Source organism: Eretmochelys imbricata, chromosome 1 (genome assembly GCF_965152235.1).
Source record: "Eretmochelys imbricata isolate rEreImb1 chromosome 1, rEreImb1.hap1, whole genome shotgun sequence".
In the NCBI taxonomy this organism is placed as follows: Eukaryota; Metazoa; Chordata; order Testudines; family Cheloniidae; genus Eretmochelys; species Eretmochelys imbricata.
Genome location: NC_135572.1, coordinates 113,093,515 through 113,116,318, shown reverse-complemented (window position 1 = coordinate 113,116,318; position 22,804 = coordinate 113,093,515). Strand labels below are relative to the sequence as shown.

Sequence of the window (22,804 nt, the reverse complement as noted above, 5' to 3'; positions counted from 1 at the left end):
CTCTCCTTCCCTTCTCTATCATCCCTGAAATCTCCACCATCTTGCCCATTCTGCAGGTTGAATTAAGTTCAAGATCCTCATACTCTCCCTCCAGGTTCCCCACCCCTACTTTTATCTCAACTCTCATTTCCTCCTGATGCTGTGCTCTTCCCAAACCTAGTGTCAATCTTCCTTTTCCCCAGTTTTGTATAAAATCTTCCTTCAATGCCACTCCGTTATTCTTGAAACTCGTTCCTTTTCCTAACATTCCAGGCAAACATCCTTTTCTTCATAACCGTAATTAAAACTACACTGCTTCTGTGAGGCCTTTCAGCAATAATCCACCCCAAGCAGAGACTATTTTAAAGCCTGCACCATGGTGAGATCAAGCCATCATCTGAACAGCCTGTGCATTATGTGTAAGGCTGCATTTGAAGTGCTAGACAGGAACTGGTCTATTCTAAGTCAGTCTATTTCAACACTAAGTGCCAATGTTATTTAAATAACTTGAGGGTGCTTCCTGTTTTATACAGTAGTAAACATATTCAGAGTTAATAAGTGAAAGTTGAATAACTCATGCATAAATCCTTTTAAGAATAAATTAAATGTAATCTCTGAAGTTATTCAGGGTGATAGGAAAAGTTTATTGGGAGTGTAGGAGGGTTAATAGTTCAAATGCTCAGGCAGCAATGTTTGCTATAGATACGTGGACCGGAGAGTTCTGAGGACAGTTGCTTCCAGTAGCTTGCACAATCTTTATAGGTTTTGCTGAGAAATAGCTCTATAAGGATTACACACTTCTTTGGCTGTCTAGAATTAAGGAGTTTCCATACATACAGTTACTGAGAAGTAGTCATACATGACTCTCAGTGCCAATCAGAATGGAGGGAACTGCATAAGTACATGTGCAGTTATGGGTCAATAATTGTACAGCATCCTTTCACTCTCAGACAGTTCCACTGTAGTAATTGGAAAGAGCTAGGAAAGGGAAAGTTAAGCAAAAGAAATCACTTTATTTCACATTTCCAGTTTGCAGCTTATCAACAGAAATGATGCAAATCAGACAAAATCAAAATATTATGTAAGCGCAGAATATTGCATTTTTTTGTATTAATGCGCAGTTTGGTATGTAAAAGCAGAAAAGTATAATTAACTGTGTAGAATCAGAAATCCTATTAATGTTAATGTTTGTACAAAAGAGTTGTGTTGTTTTGCCATTACATTTTACATGTTAACTTATTTGAGGGTGGGGGATTTCAGCCATGTTTTCCCCTCCTTCTTCCAACCCTCCACCTCCCCATGAAAGTTGGAGATAGACCAATTGGTTTTCAGCAATACCATTCTCAAGATGCTGTGTGTGTCATGGGAAAGGAAGTCTGAATATTCTACCTATGCCAGAGAGCTCTGTGATTCCTTTAAGATAGCTCTGTGTTGAGAGCAGTGTAGAACAACACCATGCTTTGAGAAGCACTGAGAGGCAGGATGCTAGCCAGAGCCCTTGCTGTGAAGAGCAGACTCCCTCCTGCATGTCGGGCCTGCTTGGCCCTTATTCACAAACGGCAAGTTAAGCTGCTTGCACCCTACCCATTGTACACTTATGCAATACTAAGCACACTGTGGTCTAGAATGTGGCCACTTCTAAAAATCCTATAGAAAACTTCAATAGAAACCAAGGGGAAATTAGGATGCCGTCACTGAAAATCAGTTTTTTAGTGTCATTCAGTGTTTCTGTGTTTTACAGTGTGTAAGTGAAAAGACCGCTACTTTACAAATGGAGTCGTGTGCAGTTTTCTTTTGCCACTCATTATTGACAATATACTGAGTTGCTGTATCCTTTACCTGCAGCTTCTGTGTCATAACTAATGGCAAGCAAAGGGAGCTTTTGAATTCCTTTTGAGTGTAGGTAGGTAGAAATGTGTTGTGAGCCCATTTAAAGAGCAGACCTGCATCAAACAGCTCTTTAACAAGTGCAGTATGTAATATAATGCAGCTAGGCAATTTAATCCTGGAAAAATCGTGATGTGGCTATTTTCACAGCTTCACCAGCATGGACCATATTTATTGTTTTAATGGAACTCTCAGAGGAGCAATGTTATGGGATATGATCCAACTTAAAAAACAAACTTTTCCCTGAAAATCTTTTATCTTTAGTGAAGTCAAGTGTAAAAGTATAATTAGGCAGGCCAAAAAAGAATTTCAAGAGCAACTAGCTAAAGACACAGACAATTTTTTAAAGGCCATCAGAAGCAGGAAGCCTGCCTGTTAGTGGTGCCACTGGATAATCAAGGGACTACAGGAACACTCGAGGAAGATAAGGCTGTTGCAGAGAAGGTAAATGAATTCTTTGCATCACTCTTTGCTGTGGAGGATGTGAGGGAAATTCCCACATCTGAGCCATCCTTTTTAGGTGACAGACCTGATGAACTGTCCCAGATTGAGGTGTCAGTAGAGGTGGTTTTGGAACAAATTGATAAATTAAACAGTTGTAAGTCACCAGGACCAGATGGTATTCACCCAAGAGTTCTGAAGGAGCTGAAATATGAAATTGCAGAACTACTAACCATGATATGTAACCTGCTGCTTAAATTAGCCTCTGTACCAGATGATAGCTAATGTAACACAGATTTTTTTTTTTTTTTTTTGGTAAAAAGGTTCCCGGAAGCAATCCTGGCAATTACAGTCTAAGCCTAATTTCAGTACAAGGCAAACTGGCTGAAGCTATAGTAAAAATAACAGAATTATCAGACACTTAGATGAGCACAATTTGTTCGGGAAGAATCAACATGGCTTCTGTAAAGGGAAATCATGCCTTACCAATCTATTCAAATTCTTTGCGGGAGTCAACAAGCATTTGGACAATGGTGATACAGTTGATCTAGTGTACTTGGGCTTTTTACAAGGTCCCACACTAAAGGTTCTTAAGCAAGCAAGGGATAAGAAGGAAGGTCATGGATCGGTAACTTGTTAAAAGTTAGGAAAACAAAGGGTAGGAATAAATGGTCGGTTTTCACAGTGCAGAGAGGTAAATAGTAGAGTCCCCCAAAGTCTGTACTGGGACCAGGGCTGTTCATAAATGATCTGAAAAAGGGGGTAAACAGTATGGTGGCAAAGTTTGCAGATGATACTAAACTACTCCAGATAGGTAAGACCAAAGCTGACTGTGAAGAGTTACAAAGGGATCTCAGAAAACTGGGTGACAGGTTAACAAAACGGCAGATGAAATTCAGTGTTGATGAGTGCAGAGTAATGCACATTAGAAAACATAATCCCAACTGTACATACAAAATGACGAGGTCCTACCACTCAATAAAAGGATCTTGGAGTCTTGGATAGTTCTTTGAGAACATCTACTCAATGTTCAGTGGCCGTCAAAAATGCTTAACAGAATGCTAGGAACCAGTAGGAAAAGGGATACATAATAAGATAAAAATTATCATTATGCTACTATATAAATCTATGGTATGCCCATACCTTGGGCAGTTCTGGTCACCCTATATCGAAAAAGATGTATTCAAATTGGAAAAAGTTCAGAGAAGGGCAAGAGAAATGATTAGGGGTATGGAACAGTGTCCATATGAGGAGAGATTAAAAAGACTGGAACTGTTCAGTTTAGAAAAGAGACGACTAAGGCAGTTCTATAAAACTATGAATGGTGTGGAGAAAGTGAATAAGAAAGTGTTATTTACTACTTCACAGGACCAGGAGTCACCCAATGAAATTAATGGGCAGCAGATTTAAAACTAACATAAAGAAGTACTTCTTCACAGAGTGCACAGTCAGCGTGTCCAACTCATTGCCAGAGGATGGTGTAAAAGCCAAAAGTATAACTGGGTTCAAATAAGAATTAGATAAATTCTTGGAGGATAGGTCAGTGAATGGCTATTATCCATGATGGTCAGAGAAGCAATCCCGTGCTCTGGGTGTCCCTAGGCCTCTGACTGCCAGATGCTGGGACTGGACAACAGCAAATGGATCACTCAATAATTTTGCTGTTCTGTTCATTCCCGCCGAAGCATTCGGCACTGGCCATTGTTAGAAAACCTGATACTGGGCTAGATGGACCATTGGTCCGACCCAGTATGGCCATTCTTATGTTCTTATCTACTCTTGTTAGAAGTAACACCTAAAATTACTATAAATAAAAGAGATCAGAGAGAAAAGCTTGGATATCTTTTTAAAAGATATGCTCTATCTCAAACAGAAGTTATGAGTTTGATGCAGAAATTATCGGGTGAGGGTTTTGGCTCATGTAATGCAGGAAGTCGGACTAGATGAAAACATAATCTCTTCTGGCCTTAAAATCTATGGAGAAAACTAGTAAGTTAGTTATAAAGTGCATAATGTATCTGAAGCTTTAAATCTATGGAGAAAACTAGTAAGTTAGTTATAAAATGCATAATGTATCTGAAGCGTTAAAAATTGCATTAATATGAACATGGGTCTGAGCTGCTTGTATAATAACTGAAATTATGCAGCAAATATAGGATATTAATTAGGGTTGGTTATACCAGAATAGCTGCTTGACCATGCCCTAATTTGAATGGTGTTTTTGAAATGTTTTCTTAAAAGATTTAAATAACCAAAGAACATAAATAATCCAAAAAAGTCTTTTATTTACATTGTCTTTCACTCCAAAAGATCCCAAAGTGCTTTACAAAACTGCACAGAACAGGGAATATGCAAAAATCACTTCATTCACAAATGAAGTACATCCTCCTCTGGGTTGGAACATGATAGCTTTTAAGTGGGCTCAGAAGAAGTCAATGCCCTTTTAGGGTAGAAGCAAAATAGAATATTGTATCCAACTGGAAACTTGTTAAATAGAATGTTAACACTTCAGGTTAGCCAGGACACCAGGGCTAATACCCTTACCTTTGTGGTGGGGGAAATGCGATGGAATGTCTAACAACCCCAACTGGTCAAGACATTTAATGTCTGATTTGAAAGACTGAATATCCAACTGCAGACTGCACCATGGCACTGTGCTAGGGCAGTGCTTCAGTAGCCGCTTAGAGGTGAGAAGAGCCACTTAGCAAATCATGAACACTATTCCCTGCAGCACCCAGGTTGAAAGCATTTAAAAAATAAGGGACATCAGGCAGGGTCAGCCCATGTGTACATTTTTGCAGTACCTTAACAATTATTTTATTTTTAATATTTAAATACGTGTTTGTCCAGTTGTAATGCAGGAAGATGCAAGAATAGGAAAGCTTTACCTCTAGTGGAAGATTTTTGTGTTTTGAGCCATTCCTTTTAACTTTTCCACGGTGTGATATGACTTGATATGTCCTTTTCTGATGTCAGCTAGTAGTGCCGTCTTGTACGTATGTACAATGTGAATCTTCCAGTCATAGAGCAGTAGAAGCTATAAAATAATCTCCAGGAGATATGGCTCTTCTCAAGTGCCCTTATAAATGGACAGAACTATAAGTGTGGAGCTTAGCTCTGTATTCTAGACCAGCAGTGCGACTGAGAATGTTCAGAAACATGGAGCTCACTGTCATTTACCTGATCTAGAAAGTGGGCTAATAGGAGCTGTGGAAAGTGCTGGGAGAGGGGAACAAAATATGTAATTCAGCATTCTGTGACTGGTGAAAATTTCCTAAATTTAATGGTTCATGAATCCTGTTTAGCCTGAATTTCTGTAAAGCCAAGCATATTTTTTTAGAGTTAATTTCATGGGAAAATGTATTAAAACTGTGCAGGTCTTGTCTGTGTGGTGTTCTTGTTTGGAAGGAACATCTTTCTTGTGGTCCTGTGAATACTGTGAATTAAACAGAACTTTACAAACCTGATTCACTTTGAACTGTCAGAGCAGTGAAAGAAGATGGCACAATTTCACTTTCTGGTTTTTGTGCATTAACTCAGTCCCACTAAATGATGGGTTACATTTATTTTATTTTTGGTTTACTTTCCTAATGTTATTACAGATCTGCTATCTACTGTCAAGAGAATGAGTACCTGGGATTATACTGTTGAATGTCAATTACAGTGGTATTTTCCTGATTTGCTACATTTTGGGTGGTGGTGGTTTTTTTGTTTGTTTTTTTTTAAAGAGTTTCTAACAATCCCAGTCTATAATGTAGGGTTGAGTCATCCTGAAATTCTCTCACTAATTACCTGCGGAGTTGCAGCATATTGTTTTATAACAAGGAGGTGTGTTTCTGGGGGGGGTTTGTTACTCTCTGATTAAGAAGGCATAAAATCCCTTTTTTGGTGTCAATTTTGACACACTTATTAGTTTTGAGAGGAGAATCAGAAAGTGTTATATAGTTTGCCTGCATTACTCTGAGAAGTCATAAAACATAATAAGTATTGCTTTATTTAAGTATTTAAGTATTGCTGATGAATCAGTTCAGTTTGCATTAATTAATGAAAGTATTGCATCTAACTAGAGATCACTGCCCTTTAGTAATAAAAAGTTGTTAATCAAAATCAGTATCTCTCTAATTAGTAGGGCTGTCAATTAATCACAATGAACTCAAAAAAATTAATCGCAATTAAAAAAAATCAATCAGGATTCATCGCAGTTTTAATTGCACCGTTAAACAATAGAATACCAATTGAAAATTATTAAATATTTTGGATGTTTTTTCTACATTTTCACATATATTGTGTTCTGTGTTGTAATTGAAATCAAATTGTATATTTTTATTACAGATATTTGCACTGTAAAAATGGTGAACAAAAGAAATAGCATTTTTCAGTTCACCTCATACAAGTACTGTAGTGCAGTCTTTGTTGTGAAAGTGCAATTTACAAATGTAGATTTTTTTTGTTACATAACTGCACTCAAAAACAAAACAATGTAAAACTTCAGCGCCTACAGGTCCACTCAGTCCTACTTCTTGTTCAGCCAATTGCTAAGAGAAACAAGTTTGTTCGCATTTACAGGAGATAATGTTGCCTTCTTCTTCTTTACAATGTCTCCTGAAAGTGAGAACAGGCATTTGCATGGCATTTTGTAGCTGGCATTGCAAGGTATTTACATGCCAGATATGTTAAACATTCATATGCCCCTTCATGCTTCGGCCACCATTCCAGAGGATATGCTTCCATGCTGATGACACTCGTTAAAAAAATAATGTGTTAATTAAATTTTGTGACTGAACTCCTTGGCAGAGAATTGTATTTCCCCTGCTCCCTTTTCCCCGCATTCTGCCATACATTTCATGTTATAGCCATCTTGGATGATGACCCAGCACATGTTGTTCATTTTAAGAACACTTTCACTGCAGATTTCACAAAACACAAAGATGGTTCCAATATCAGTTTTCTAAAGATAGCTACAGCACTCAACCCAAGGTTTAAGAATCTGAAGTACCTTCCAAAATCTGAGAGGGATGAGGTGTGGAGCATGCTTTCAGAAGTCTTAAAAGAGCAACACTCCAGTGCAGAAACTACAGAACCCAAACCACCAAAAAAGAAAATCAGCCTTCTGCTGGTGGCATCTGGCTCAGATAATGAAAGTGAGCATGGTTGAAGCATGAAGGGACATATGAATCTTTAGTGCATTTGGCACATAAATATCTTGCGACGCTGGCTACAACAGTGCCATGCGAGCGCCTGTTCTCGCTTTCAGGTGACATTGTAAACAAGAGGCGGGCAGCATTATCTTCTGCAAATGTAAACAAACTTGTTTGTCTGAGCGATTGGCTGAACAAGAAGTAGGACTGAGTGGACTTGCAGGCTGTAAAATTTTACATTGTTTTATTTTGGAATTCAAGTTTTTTTGTACATAATTCTACATTTGTAAATTCAACTTTCATGATAAAGAGATTGCACTACAGTACTTGTATTAGGTGAATTGAAAAATACTATTTTCTTTTTTTACAGTGCAAATACTTGTAATCAAAAATAAATATAAAGTGAGCATTGTACACTTTGCATTCTGTCTTGTAATTGAAATCTATATATTTGAAAATGTAGAAAACTCCAAAAATATTTAAATAAATGGTATTCTATTATTTTTTAACAGTGCGATTAATCACGATTAATTTTTTTAATCACAATGAATTTTTTTAATTGCTTGACAGCCCTACTAATTACTCATATGCATGCAGCCAAAGTTGTTTGAGTTTTATGTATTTCAGTTTATGTTTTTGACGACACAGTATTTCACTTCTGTACTGTTAGCAGTTACATCTGCTTCACTTGAGCCAGGACATACCAGATGTGGTCTCCAGAAGACTGAGGACTTTATGTAGCATTTTAGAAACACCGTTGATTGTTTTTTGTGTATGTAAATAATCATTGATTTATTTATATTCTTAAATGTGAATTATTTACTTTTATTTATTAAAATAGATGTATTTGCTGCAGTATCTCTAACTACATTTGCAAATTATGTGAAGTGGGAATCTACACGAAAAAATCAAGAAAGATTTACAAAATATGTAAGATATCTATACACCTAGGAAGGAGTTAAAAAGAAGTTTGTTTTTATACTTGTATAGGCACAGAAAGTGCAGATTTTTGGGGAGTAGGTAGAGATGAAAAAATAAATTAGCTGAGCTTCCATCCTGGTAGTTCTGCAACTTTTGTTCGTTTTGTTTTAAAGCTGAAGTTTGTATTTTAAACTTTCAGCCAACTGACTAACATTTATTTACAGGGAGTTTGGAGGTTTGTCGGCCTTTTGGAAGAAATGTGTTCTGAAATGAGATGACTTTATCTTCTGTACTCTTTCCTGTGACAGTTGTAGCCAGAGTTAGGAATGTCTGTAGATACACATTATTTATTTACTTGTCAAGATCTTTATTTAAAACACCCAGTCTGTGACCAGAATGGAGTAATTCTGCCCCCTATTTGGCCCATCATGTCAGAATTTGAGAACTCTTAGCTAAGGCTAGAAGGTGCTTCTTTTGTCTTACTGTTCTTTTCTCACAGTTGAACCCTCTTGTCTCTTTAGAACACTTTTCTCATTTTTGCTTACCTCCGTTGTGTTCTTTGTTGTTCTGCCTTGCTTCTTATCATCTTAAGTGGCTCCTTTATTCTCTCCTCTCCATCTATCTTGAAGATTCATCTCTTCTTCTTTTCTCACTACTCTCTTGGCAACCTGATCCACTCCCATGGCTTCACCTGCCACCTCTGTGGGTGATTCCCAAATCTGTCCATGTTCCTGAAATTCTCCTGCTCCTTGCATCTCCTCTTCGATGTCCCTATACCACTGAATTTCAGTCTTTCCAGAACTGGCTTCTTATATTTTTTTCTCCTGACCCTTCTTCACCTTCCGTTTTTTGATACTGATATGGTTACCCATCTGTTGAACTGTAGAGGATGTCCAGGACCTTCCAGATCAGCTTCCCAGTGGAAAGAGAAACCAGTTACCTGGCATCTGGGTATATTCTAAGTGTAACTTATTTTATGTGTGCACATGCACCAGTCCTGACATGACAGGGTCAGACATCCGGCAGGCAACCATTTTCTTCAGGAATAACAACCCAATACCAGGGAACAACTCTGCTTCAAGTACTGACTCCAGCTGGAGACCAAGCCAGACCACAAACTCTCATGCGGCTCTCATAGCTCCTCCTACCTTGAATCTTTTATTATATCCAAACTAATACCACACAGCACATCTTCCAAAGACTGGTCATTTCTTCTCAAGCCAAGAAAAAGATTATAGAAGACTTCTGTGTAGCAGTGCCAGCTGGTGACACTTGTCATGACAGACTTTTCCATCTCCCAGACTCTCAACCTCTATTTAATTTTGATTCTTCCTTTCATTCTGTTCCCACATATAGAGTCCCTCATTCCTTCAATTTAATATTGCCCAAATCCACTATCCCCACAGCTCAAACCTTTGTCTGGGCGCTGATCGTCTCTCACCTTGTTTATCATAACCACCTCCATTCTGTCCTCCTCTCTTCTCACATTCCCCACTAACCACACCATTTTATCCCAAATGCCACTACAGTGGCTCTGTTCAAGTCACCCAGTCCTTGAATACCTGGTTTCCTTTCTTCCTGCATCCAACTGGAAATACTTCACTTCACGTACAAAGGCCCTACATAACTTCATCTCTCCTCACATCTTGGATCTGTTCCCTCCTACTCCCCTACTCATTCAGTATCTGCTTCTGTTCCTCTTGCCTTACTACTCCCTTTGTTTCTTTTCACACACTCTGTTTTGCACTTTCTGTGATGCTGCTACCTGCATTTGGGTCTCTGTCTCCTCTGAAAAGCTGCTTCTTCTAAAAATCTTTCCTTCTCCTCACCAGTAATTTCTCTTTGCTCTCTCATGCCTGAACTTTTATTCCATGTAATAAAATGCAGTACTGATGCCAAGGCAGATGTAATGGTCATTAAGTGCACATTTTTAAAATTCCACTAAGCATCTGTGTGTTACTGCATGTGTCCTCATTAAGGGCCTTGAGGTGTCTTCAGCTAAGAGAATTTAACTCGATTTTTTTAATATTAACACTACAGAACATCTTTTTCTTCTTATTTGTCTTTAAGGGAGCTTGCAGCTCTTTTATAATTTATTCATAAAATGATTAAACTGCTAATGAATTAACTTCCCGTCCTGCGAGAGCAGTATGGTTGACACACAGTTTTTATTCTGCTTCCTTTCTGTAGTGTGCCAGATGGGTCTTGTGTATATGTGCGGTTTTTTAAATATCTTCCTAAAGCTGTTATTAGGAGCCAGCCTTGGTATTTTGAGCCACAATGTGGAGACCTCTCTAATTGGTTTTCATATTATTAGCAGCAGAAAAATGAAAAAAAAAATCCATGTGAGTTATACTGTACAAAAATTCTGAGACTCTTATTTTACAAAACGAAACTCTGGAAAAAGTCCTCTTTAGTGGAATAGGGTCAGGTTAGACTTATACAAGTGTTGGCGTTATTTTGCTTTTGCACTTAATTTAATTAAAATTCTCTTCAGATTTTGTTATTGTGGTTTTAATGTAATATTGATTCTTCTTTCCTAATAACTTTGTCTTAACTCATTTTTCTCTTACATTAGCCCTTTATTTAGTCATTATACTTTATGCATTGTTTTTGTATATTAAGAAAACATAAGAATGGCCATAGTGGGTCACATCAAAGGTCCATCTTTCCCAGTATCCTGTCTTCCGACAGTGGCCAGTGCCAGGTGCCCCAGAGGAAATGAACAGAACAGGGAATCATCAAGTGATCCATCCCCTGTTGCCCATTCCTAGCTTCTGGCAAACAGAGGCTAAGTACACCATCCCTGCCCATCCTGGCTAATAGCCATTGATGGACCGATCCTCCATGAACTTATCTAGTTCTCTTTTGAACCCTGTTATAGTCTTGACCTTCACAACATCCTCTGGCAAAGAGTTCCGCAGACTGACTGTGTGAAAAAATACTTCCTTTCATTTGTTTTAAATCTGCTGCCTATTAATTTCATTTGGTGGCCCCTAGTTCTTGTGTTATGAGAAGGAGTAAATAACACTTCCTTATTTACTTTGTCCACACCAGTCATGATTTTATAGACCTCTGTCATATCCCCCCTTAATCGTCTCTTTTCCAAGCTGGAAAGTCCCAGTCTTATTAATCTCTCCTCATATGGAAGCCGTTCCATACCCCTAATCATTTTCATTGCCCTTTTCTGAACCTTTTCCTATTCCAATACATCTTTTTTGAGATGGGGCGACCACATCCGCAAGCAATATTCAAGATGTGGGCATAACATGGATTTATATAGAGGCAATATGATATTTTCTGTCTTATTATCTATCCCTTTCTTAATGATTTCCAATGATTATATTGTCCCTGTAGCACTGTAAAATTTCACTTAAAGTTAGGCAAATGGTAAAGGACTTTGCTGAATTGAGGTCATAATGCACATAAACAAGAAGGGCAAAGTTAAAGCTGGCTTGTAATGTTAGCATTGGCATTTCCCGATTTCCCTCCTGGTTTTTTTATATGGAATTTTTAGGGTTTTTAGGAGAAAAATCAGAATAATTGCCTTTACTATTTGCCTAGGTCATCTGGCTAAATGCCACAAGTAAGCCAAAAGTTGAAACCAGGTTGACATGCCATGCCATTGAAAATATTTTGCATAATGTGTGTAAAAGTCTCTGTGTCGTGAGGCTCCCAGAAGGTACATATGGAAAACTTTGTGAAGGAAACAAGGAATACTGTGCAGCCCTTTCTCTGATATTTAAAATAGTGGGTGAAATTTTGTCCCCACTCAAGTCAAGGGAAGTTTTGCTATTGATTTGAATGGAGCAAGGATTTCACCCAATGTCTCAAACTGGAATTACTTCGTGAATATTGCTGTTTCTTTTCCTTCAACACACATGTATCCATACAACATGCACCCTTGAATAATACGAAAGGTATGTCATAGAATCATAGAATATCAAGGTTGGAAGGGACCTCAGGAGGTCATCTAGTCCAACCTCCTGCTCAAAGCAGGACCAATCCCCAACTAAATCATTCCAGCCAGCCAGGGCTTTGTCAAGCCGGGCCTTAAAAACCTCAAAGGAAGGAGATTCCACCACCTCCCTAGGTAACCAATTCCAGTGCTTCACCACCCTCCTAGTGAAAAAGTTTTTCCTAATATCCAACCTAAACCTCCCCCACTGCAACTTGAGACCATTACTCCTTGTTCTGTCGTCTGGTACCACTGAGAACCGTCTAGATCCATCCTCTTTGGAACCCCCTTTCAGGTAGTTGAAAGCAGCTATCAAATCCCCCCTCATTCTTCTCTTCTGCAGACTAAATAATCCCAGTTCCCTCAGTCTCTCCTCGTAAGTCATGTGTTCCAGCCCCCTAATAATTTTTGTTGCCCTCTGCTGGACTCTTTCCAATTTTTCCACATCCTTCTTGTAGTGTGGGGCCCAAAACTGGACACAGTACTCCAGATGAGGCTTCATCAATGCCGAATAGAGGGGAATGATCACGTCCCTCGATCTGCTGGCAATGCTCCTATGTATACAGCCCAAAATGCCGTTAGCCTTCTTGGCAACAAGGGCACACTGTTGACTCATATCCAGCTTCTCGTCCACTGTAACCCCTAGGTCCTTTTCTGCAGAACTGCTGCCTAGCCACTCGGTCCCTAGTCTGTAGTGGTGCATGGGATTCTTCCGTCCTAAGTGCAGGACTCTGCACTTGTCCTTGTTGAACCACATCAGATATCTTTTGGCCGAATCCTCTCATTTGTCTAGGTCCCTCTGTATCCTATCCCTATCCTCCAGCGTATCTACCACTCCTTCCAGTTTAGTGTCATCTGCAAACTTGCTGAGGGTGCAATCCACGCCATCCTCCAGATCATTAATGAAGATATTGAACAAAACCAGACTCAGGACTGACCCTTTGGGCACTCCGCTTGATACTGGCTTCCAACTAGACATGGAGCCATTGATCACTACCCGCTGAGCCTGATGATCTAGCCAGCTTTCTATCCACCTTATATCTATTCATCCAGCCCATACTTCTTTAACTTGCTGGCAAGAATACTGTGGGAGACGGTATCAAAAGCTTTGCTAAAGTCAAGGAATAACACGTCCACTGCTTTCCCCTCATCCACAGAGCCAGTTATCTCCTCACAGAAAGCAATTAGATTAGTCAGGAATGACTTGCCCTTGGTGAATCCATGCTGACTGTTCCTGATCACTTTCCTCTCCTCTAAGTGTTTCAAAATTGATTTCTTGAGACCTGCTCCATGATTTTTCCAGGGACTGAGGTGAGTTCCCCAGATCCTCCTCCTTCCTTTTTTTAAAGATGGGCACTACATTAGCCTTTTTCCATTCATCTGGGACCTCCCCCGATCACCATGAGTTTTCAAAGATAATGGACAATGGCTCTGCAATGACATCAGCCAACTCCTTTAGCACCCTTGGATGCAGTGCATCTGGCCCCATGAACTTGTGCTCGTCCAGCTTTTCTAAATAGTCCTGAACCACTTCTTTCTCCACAGAGGGCTGGTCACCTCCTCCCCATGCTGTGCTGCCCAGTGCAGTAGTCTGAGAGCTGACCTTGTTCATGAAGACAGAGGCAAAAAAAGCATTGAGTACATTAGCTTTTTCCACATCCTCTGTCACTAGGTTGCTTCCACCATTCAGTAAGGGGCCCACACTTTCCTTGACCACCACCTTGTTGCTAACATATCTGAAGAAACCCTTCTTGTTACGCTTAACATCCCTTGCTAGCTGCAACTCCAAGTCTGATTTGGCCTTCCTGATTTCACTCCTGCATGCCTGAGCAATATTTTTATACTCCTCCCTGGTCATTTGTCCAATCTTCCACTTCTTGTAAGCTTCTTTTTTGTGTTTAAGATCAGCATGGATTTCACTGTTAAGCCAAGCTGGTCACCTGCCATATTTACTGTTCTTTCTACACATCGGGATGGTTCCTGCAAACGTATTCTGCTGCTCTCCTTTCTTCCTTGTATCAGGATCCTGAACTCGACCATCTCATGGTCACTGCCTTCCAGGTTCCCATCCACTTTTGCTTCCCCTACTAATTCTTCCCTGTTTGTGAGTAGCAGGTCAAGAAGAGCTCTGCCCCTAGTTGGTTCCTCCAGCACTTGCACCTGGAAATTGTCCCCTACGCTTTCCAAAAACTTCCTGGATTGTCCGTGCACTGCTGTATTGCTCTCCCAGCAGATATTGAGGTGATTGAAATCCCCCATGAGAACCAGGGCCTGCGATCTAGTAATTTCTGTTAGTTGCCTGAAGAAAGCCTAGTCCACCTCATCCCCCTGGTCTGGTGGTCTATAGCAGACTCCTACCACGATATCACGCTTGTTGCTCACACTTCTAAACTTAATCCAGAGACTCTCAGGTTTTTCTGCGTTTCATACCGGAGCTCTGAGCAGTCATACTGCTCTCTTACATACAATGCAACTCCCCCACCTTTTCTCGCCCTGCCTGTCCTTCCTGAACAGTTTATATCCATCCATGACAGTACTCCAGTCATATGAGTTACCCCACCAAGTCTCTGTTATTCCAGTCACATCATAATTCCTTGACTGTGCCAGGACTTCCAGATCTCCCTGCTTGTTTCCCAGGCTTCTTGCATTTGTGTATAGGCACTTGAGATAACTCACTGATCATCCCGTTTTCTCAGTATGAGGCAGGAGTCCTCCCCTCTTGCGCTCATGTCATTTTCAAATAATTGATTCTCCTTTAAGGAAGGGATGGGGAGTCTACATGCTTGGATAACCCTGCCTTCTGTAGCTCTGCTGAATGATTCACTGCATAGGGAAACTCTATATAGGCAGCACCATTCACTATTGCTATTATGTAGTCAATTGGTACAATGATTACAGCCCATGGTTGGAAGCCCACACGCAGCAGAAATATGAATGTTGTCAAATGTGAACTATTTTGTCTTCTGTTCAGAAATGTTTATCCTTCCTTTACCTTCCCGTCCCCATGCATTTTAGTGTCAATCAGGGTAAAGAACAGGGAATATTTCTAAAGTGTGTGTACGTTTTTCTTTAGGGAATTTGCCCTTGCAAAGATTTAGGTTATGAACCACATTGAAAGCTGAAGTCATTTTGTTCTTGTTCTTCGAAACCTGCTAATTTTGTAAACCACAAGCAAAAAATAGTGAGGCAGCTGCATTGGGAGTTTTCTCACATGGCCCACCAGTAAATCCACTCCAGCCCAACTTCTGTAGTTGCAAGGGGCTAGCTTAGTCATTGTCAGCTGAGCTATAGACTCTAACAATGATCAGTAACTATCAGCTGGACTGGAAAGGTTCTAGCAGCGGCAGCCAGATGTTTTGTGTTTGGGGCTCTCTAGTCACACAACTTGGGCTAGGTACAAACCTTTCTTAACTTGTCATTTCCATTCATTAATCTAGCACTCCTAAGTAATGTTAACGTTAATTTTGCAAATAACGCAAGGCATTTTTAACTGATTTTTTTTTTAAGTTGGTGCCTAGCCACCACCATTCCCTTACAGAAGAAGCGAAGGGGTGTTCTGTGTAGTTTTTAGAAAGGTATGTTTTATCCAGCAGAATCTGATCTTAATGTGATTGTTAGAACAAAGTTGCAGCTATTCATTCTAACACCTTTGCTGCTTGTGGATTACAAGAGGTGGGATTGTTCGTTTACCTGACAGCTTGCCTGTGACAAAAGAAAGAGGCCATTAATTCAAAGCAGTTCTGCAGTTACAACATTTTTTTCACAGCTGGTGAGCGTGCACTAAAGCTGTGAATTAAACCCTCTTGTGCATTGCTGAATTTTATTGCATCTCTCACTGGTGCTCAACAAAATGTGGGAGCAACAATTAGCCTCGCTTCAAGCTTCCTTTCCCTTCCCTCAAATCAGAAACTCAAGTCTGTTGCATACTTTCTCTGTCCTTAGATGTTAACTGCTTTTAAATTACCTGAGAGGCATTGGAGCAGCTTATGTCAGCATCTGTTTCCTGTTTTTCTACATATTGTTTCTTTCAACGTTGTTTTTTCTTTTCTCATTCCCTCTGCACACACAAAAGAAACAGAACATTTGCACTTGAACTCAAACTCATCTTGACTGTTCAAGTACCTCTCAGTGCTCTGCCTTCATGGTTTTTAGAAGAAGTACTCTTACTAAAAGGGGCAGAATATTCTATACGCCCACAGGTGTGCTTTCATCTTAGACTTCTGATATTTCATCCTGTATTGCAGGGGAGCTGGACTGGAAATGATCCATTCATGAACAGTGGAAAATCTGCTCCGTGAGATAAACCTCTTGAGATGGCATTTCATTTTCTTGACCGTCCTTAAGGGAAAGCAGAGCGGGCATGTGTTTGACATTGGTACATAGTTTTGAGTGGGTGTAGGCTTTTCTCCCCTTAATAATTATTCAGTTCAGTTAGGAATGTGGTTTGGTCACACTTTTAGTAATATCTGTGCTATGTGAATTTAAAAAGTAGAACTTGCTGTAGGTGATTGGAATTATTTTAAGCACGCTAAAACCAAACATGTGCCCCTATTTCTACTTCCTCTGGACTGAGGGAAACACTCTGCATGCTCTCTGATTTGTGGGGGTAAGAAGAGTCTTCGAGTTCCAACTTGCTCAGGGCAGAATTTGTTGCTCAAATTCAGCTCCTATATGGCAGCACTCTGCAGTGTCAGCAGGCTGCTAAGCCAGACCTGGAGAGGACTTCTTAAGTCTCTTGTCTATACAGAAGGTGCATACATAAAAGGGTCATAGCACAGAGCAGAAGTAAAACCAGGAGGTGAATATCCAATATGTCTCCTTCTAGACAAGATGTCTGTTTCTATTGATCTTGAACTTTGATTTCGCCGGAGTATTCAGAACCATATAAAGATTTTGCCTAGGAGTAAATATTTTAAGGTTTGGCTTGGTTTTTTAAAAACTGTACTGTGTCTGGCTTTGGTTCAAAATATGAAATTTGTCATTCCATGGGAATTGTTATTTAATAACATTAAGATTTGAAAAAATTCCTCAATTTTGCTGGGTTGTTTAAATTAAGGCCAACTCTCTCTCTATATCTTTATATTACACTTTTGCAGGAATTCTGCAGTAAAACAGCATGTGACATTACATACCATATGTTCCAAATTCCTACACCTGTGGATAAAGTTAAAGAACATTAGCTGTAACTCTGAATTTTCTTTGATTAATTGTCACAAACTTAGCATTATTTTTGTACAATAGTAAACTGTACATTGAGGTGTTGGAAAAATAGTAAGAATAAAGTATGTTAGGTTACTTAAAATGCAAATAAAAAGACAGTCCTGCCCAGTCATAGGCGCAACTCCGTGGGTGCTCCAAAATTAGTGGGTGCTTAGCACCCACCAGCAGCCAACCTCCTCCCACCCCCCACTTCTGCCCTCCGGCAGCCCTGCCGATCAACTCCTCCCCACACCCTCCCAGCACCTCCTGAAAGCTGCGGAACAGCTGTTCCGTGGCGTGCTGGAGGCACTGTGAAGGAGAGGGGAGGGGGTGGAAAGAGGCAGGGCAGGGGTAGGCAGAAAGAGGCAGGGTGGGGGTGGGGGCTTACGGGGAGGGTTAAAGTGGGGGGGCAGGGCCTGGAGCTGAGCAGGGGGTTGAGCATCCCCGGGGAAAATTAGAAGCCGGGCCTGTATTTAGGGTTTGTCTACATGGGAAAGTTTTCTGTTATACTGGTATAACTCCATGTGTGGACATTTTTATTTTGCAGTAAATGGCCCTTTTTTGTGTTTAGTTTAAATGCAACATATTCATAAATTATCTCAAAAAAAGGGTAAATAGTAAGGTGGCAAAATTTGCAGATGATACAAAACTACTCAAAATAGTTAAGTCCAAAACACACTGCAAAGAGTTACAAAGGGATCTTTCAAAATTGGGTGACTGGGCAACAAAATGGCAGATGAAATTCAATGTTGATAAATGCAAAGTAATGCACATTGGAAAACGTAATCCAAACTATACATATAAAATGATGGGGTCTGAATTAGTTGTTACCACTCAAGAAAGAGATCTTGGAGTCATTGTAGATAGTTCTCTGAAAACATCCACTCAATGTGCAGAGGAAGTCCAAAAAGCAAACAGAATGTTGGGAATCATTAAGAAAGAGATCGATAAGACAGAAAATATCATATGGCCTCTATATAATTCCATGGTATGCCCACATCTTGAATATTGCATGCAGATGTGGTTACCCCATCTCAAAAAAAATATACTGGAATAGGAAAAGGTTCAGAAAAGGGCAACAAAAATTATTAAGGGTATGGAACAGCTTCCATATGAGGAGAGATTAATAAGACTGGAACTTTTCAGTCTGGAAAAGAGACGACTAAGGAGGGATATGATAGAGGTCTATAAAATCATGACTGGTGTGGAGAAAGTGAATAAGGAAGTGTTATTTACTCCTTCTCAAAACACAAGAACTAGGGGTCACCAATTGAAATTAATAGGTAGCAGGTTAAAAACAAACAAAAGGAAGTATTTCTTTAGGAAATTTCTTCAAGACCTTTTGGCCTGACCCAGTATGACCGTTCTTATGTTCTTACACTGTTATTCCGGAATAAGTGTGTGTCAACATGGGGATTTTATCAGTATAACCATACAAGTTTACACTGATATCTTATCTTATACCATATAACTTTCCCGTGTAGACCAGTCCTTAGAGATTTTCATCGACTAAAGCAGCATCGGTGTACTACACAGTTTCATTAGAACTGATACAATGTTTGCCAAGTTGCAGTGTGAAAACACATTTTCATTTATAAAAATTGCATCTTCCCTCAACTGGAAATGACATCTATTTTACCTACCATCTTCCCTCTCCACTTCACCAACTACTGTAGATTATGCTGCTGTAATCATCTGTGCGATGGAGAGTCACGTGTGTATGCACGTGCGCTTATACACAAGATTCTCCGTTGCACAGATGACTAGAGAACGTAATCTATAACACTCATATTGCAAACAAAAGTTATACATAAATATAAACAGTCACACTGTAAACAAAAAACACCTAGATAAATTTGAATTCCAAAACTGTAATAAACCCAGGATTATGCATTGACACATGGTACGGTGTAATTTGACACAGTTTACAAAGGGAAGGGAGTACTTTTAAATGGATCAAACTCCTGCTTTTTGCCTCTCTCTTCTGTATGCATTTCAGACATGAGCTGCCTCAGCACACCCATCTCTCATCACTTCACTTTCTAGAAGATTCATTCCTAGCACCCCTCCTTCCCCCTAATCAACAAACTCACCTATTCAAAAAGGAACTTGTTTCAGAAGGGAGAATCCTAGAGGCTGTTCTGCCTTGCATACCAATAAGTGCTAAATTCCTTGAGAGCTTTTTAAATTGTGAAACCTGAAACTACACTAACTTATATTAGTTCACTCTTTAGGTGGGGTGGGAACATGGAAGCTAGAGCTGTAGATATTTCAACTTTAAAGATTCCCTGCTTGGAGGAAGTCAGAGCAGGGTGACTCAACCCTTCTAGTTGCATTCTGTCCCTCTGGTATCACATCACTAACTTCTTGAAAGCAGAACTGAAAAACATGTTTGTTCATTCTTTCTGAGTTTCATTGTTCGGATGTTTTACTGGTTTGGGAAAAGATGTGTCTGTCATGATTGGCTATGTATTCCGGCATTTTAAATTTTGTTACAGCACATAGGCCTTTGTGCATGTAACACTGTGAAACTATTTGTCTGATACCAGGATCTTTCTGCAGTCTTTTCTCATCTTCAACAGTCTTTTTTACATCTACAAGTAAACATTGATTGATATGAACTCTAATATGAATGTCGCTGTGTCCTCCATACCTATAGTAGCTTCTTTCATGAACTGCTGATTGTTACTGATATTTTGTTGTAAGAGACCTTCAAATTAAGACTCCTCCATAGTTTAGTGTTGGTTTCTGACCTTAATGATGGTATTACTTTAAACTGGGAAACAATTTTTTCGTCGAAGACAAAAAAGAGTATACAGGATCATGCTAGCACCATTTGTATCCCTTAATAAGGAGCATTCTGAAAATGAGAAGACACTAACTTTTGTTGTTCCTTCAAGCTCCTCTTATTTTGTCTGGTTCTTTTTTGTTCTCCTTTCAGAGTTCTGGAATGCAAAGGCCTCCCAATAGTGAATGGGCAATGTGATCCCTATGCCACAGTTACCTTAGCAGGACCATACAGGCAAGTATTGAAAACTGAAGAGCTTCCATTTTGTAAGGCTCATAACAGATGGTCTGGGTTTTTATTTTTTAGAAATCCACATTCTACAACCGATAGAGGATTTATTTGGCCATTGCTGCTTTATTTATATAATATAATGTAATATAATATAATATAATATAATTAACTACAAGTAGCTTGAGGCTTATTGCAGTTTTGCTTCTTTTAAAGCTTTGAACATTACAAAGTATATAATCTGTGGTCAGGCTTAACTTGTGTAGCTTCTCACTTGGCAGTTGGAGGTCAATGTTCAACCATATTGTTTGCTTGTCCATTTTGCAGTAGTGGGGAGGGGACGAGAGGGAAAATTAATATATAACAGCTTTTTACTTGTGCTCTATTCCAATATGACTTTGAACATTTGAGGTCTTCTCAGTTATGTAGTTCAGCTCCTTAGTACCTGTGGAAAGTGCTGTACACAGCTCGATCCTGTAATTTAATCTGTGTGGTTGTAACAATCTGCCAGAATGGATAAAACTGCAGAATGGGTCTTGCATAATATCATCTGTTGAATTATTTATTCTGCAACAGTCTTGTTCAGCCTAACTGTAAACATAGTCATGTTAAATTTTAGGTTAAATTTGCACATTCCCACCATTCAATTTTTTATATTATTGGACATGTCAGTGGCAATTTGTGCTCCTGCTTATCAGGGGAGTCATCTCATGAGTTCTTATTCTGGAAGAAGCAAAGTTGAGCTGTTCTGTGACCTCAGAAACTCATGACACAGATACTTCATAGTATTTTACAATGGAACTTGAAGGGGGTGGGGAAGTGCTATGAATGAGAGTCATTTTTGACAAATCATTGCCTCAGATGCGGAGCAGTCTTTGAAGGTTGATTGGTCCATCTTACTCTCTGACCCAGTATCTTATTGTGCCCATCACAGGTGGTACTGTATTTGGGTTATATTATTCAGTAGTTGTTTTTAACTACTGTATTTGATGAGTGAAATCTTTTTTTAAATGACACCAGGTGAGTATTACTGAAATTACAGTTGGAATGAGTTTTTGGCTGGCTCATCAGTCTTGACTGTCTTAAATATGCCTCTTTCCCCGCCCCTCCAAAAAAAATCACGTTGAACTGTATAACTGAATTGTTATGATTCCACTTGCTAGGGAACTGAAGGCAAACAACTCTGTCTATCACCCATCAGTTTTCTTTAGCTTCCTGTCTTCAGAAGCATGCAGCTTAGTCCTTTCCATTGTCTAGTAATTGCCCAATAATTATCGTTGGATGGAGCAACTTACAGGATTGGGGCCCAAGAGCTCACATTTCAGTGTGTGGATAACAACTGTGAATACTTAATTGATTTATGAAATTCGTGTGCATGCGATAAAGAGGTGTGCCTTGTTGCATGCTGTGTGGAGTTTATAAAACAAATCAAAGCAGATAGGCTACTTCTGCATTCTGTAATTGCTCATTAGGATCAGACACTTCTGCTAATGTTCACTTTTTTCTTTATGTCCATGCAGATCTGAAGCCAAAAAGACTAAAGTTAAAAAGAAGACGAACAATCCACAGTTTGATGAAGTGTTTTATTTTGAGGTTGGTATTTCAAAGGAATGAGTGATAAGCTGAAATACTACACTGTAGATAGTTGGCACAGCATCCTGCTCCATGTTGTGCCAGCTGTCTTCTTTGAAAACTGTTTCAAAGCACAGGGCAGAGCCAGCAGTATCCAGAATCAGACTAGATGTCTGCTGAGACAGCAGTGTGTCAGTTTTCCAGGTGACTGGAGTCAAGTTCTCTAGGTAGTCTCTCCTCCTCAACAGGGTTTTCTGTCCCTCCCAGCACAGACAATTTTTGAATTAGTTCTGCTAAGTGAGTGTTTTCCAGACTGTGGTTTTAAAGCTGCTCCACCCTGTCTTCCCTGGTCAGTGGTGGGAGGGTTGTCTCGCAGGGAAGATAAAGAAATTTAAAAGCAATGGAGGAAAGCCATTCAAGACTGAATGTTTCAGATGCATGCTAGTGTTCTGTAACACCAAATCTTTCCCGTCAGTTCAACTGCATAAAATCCTTAGATCCTATGTAACATGTAACATTTTTAAATGAGTCTCTAGATAAGGCAAAATGTAACCCTGCTGGTTTTTTTCTTTTACTTAGCAGGAGTAATAGGTATATATATAGATTACATAGATTCTCATCCCTACCCCGGAACAGTTCTTCAGATGTTTTTCATTCTATGTCTTGTACACTTAAAAGGCTTGTATCTTTATT

The 22,804-nt window shown here is 39.5% G+C and overlaps 1 protein-coding gene across 2 annotated transcripts in view; it reads left to right on the top strand.

The window, feature by feature from the left end:
• Positions 1-22,804, top strand: part of RASA3 (RAS p21 protein activator 3) — a 263,439-nt gene that overhangs the window by 202,049 nt on the left and 38,586 nt on the right. For both annotated transcript variants that reach the window (XM_077814025.1, XM_077814021.1), the window contains exons 6-7: positions 20,465-20,545; positions 22,060-22,132. In XM_077814025.1, the coding sequence (XP_077670151.1) occupies positions 20,465-20,545; positions 22,060-22,132 (154 nt within the window). The remainder of the gene's footprint in view (positions 1-20,464; positions 20,546-22,059; positions 22,133-22,804) is intronic.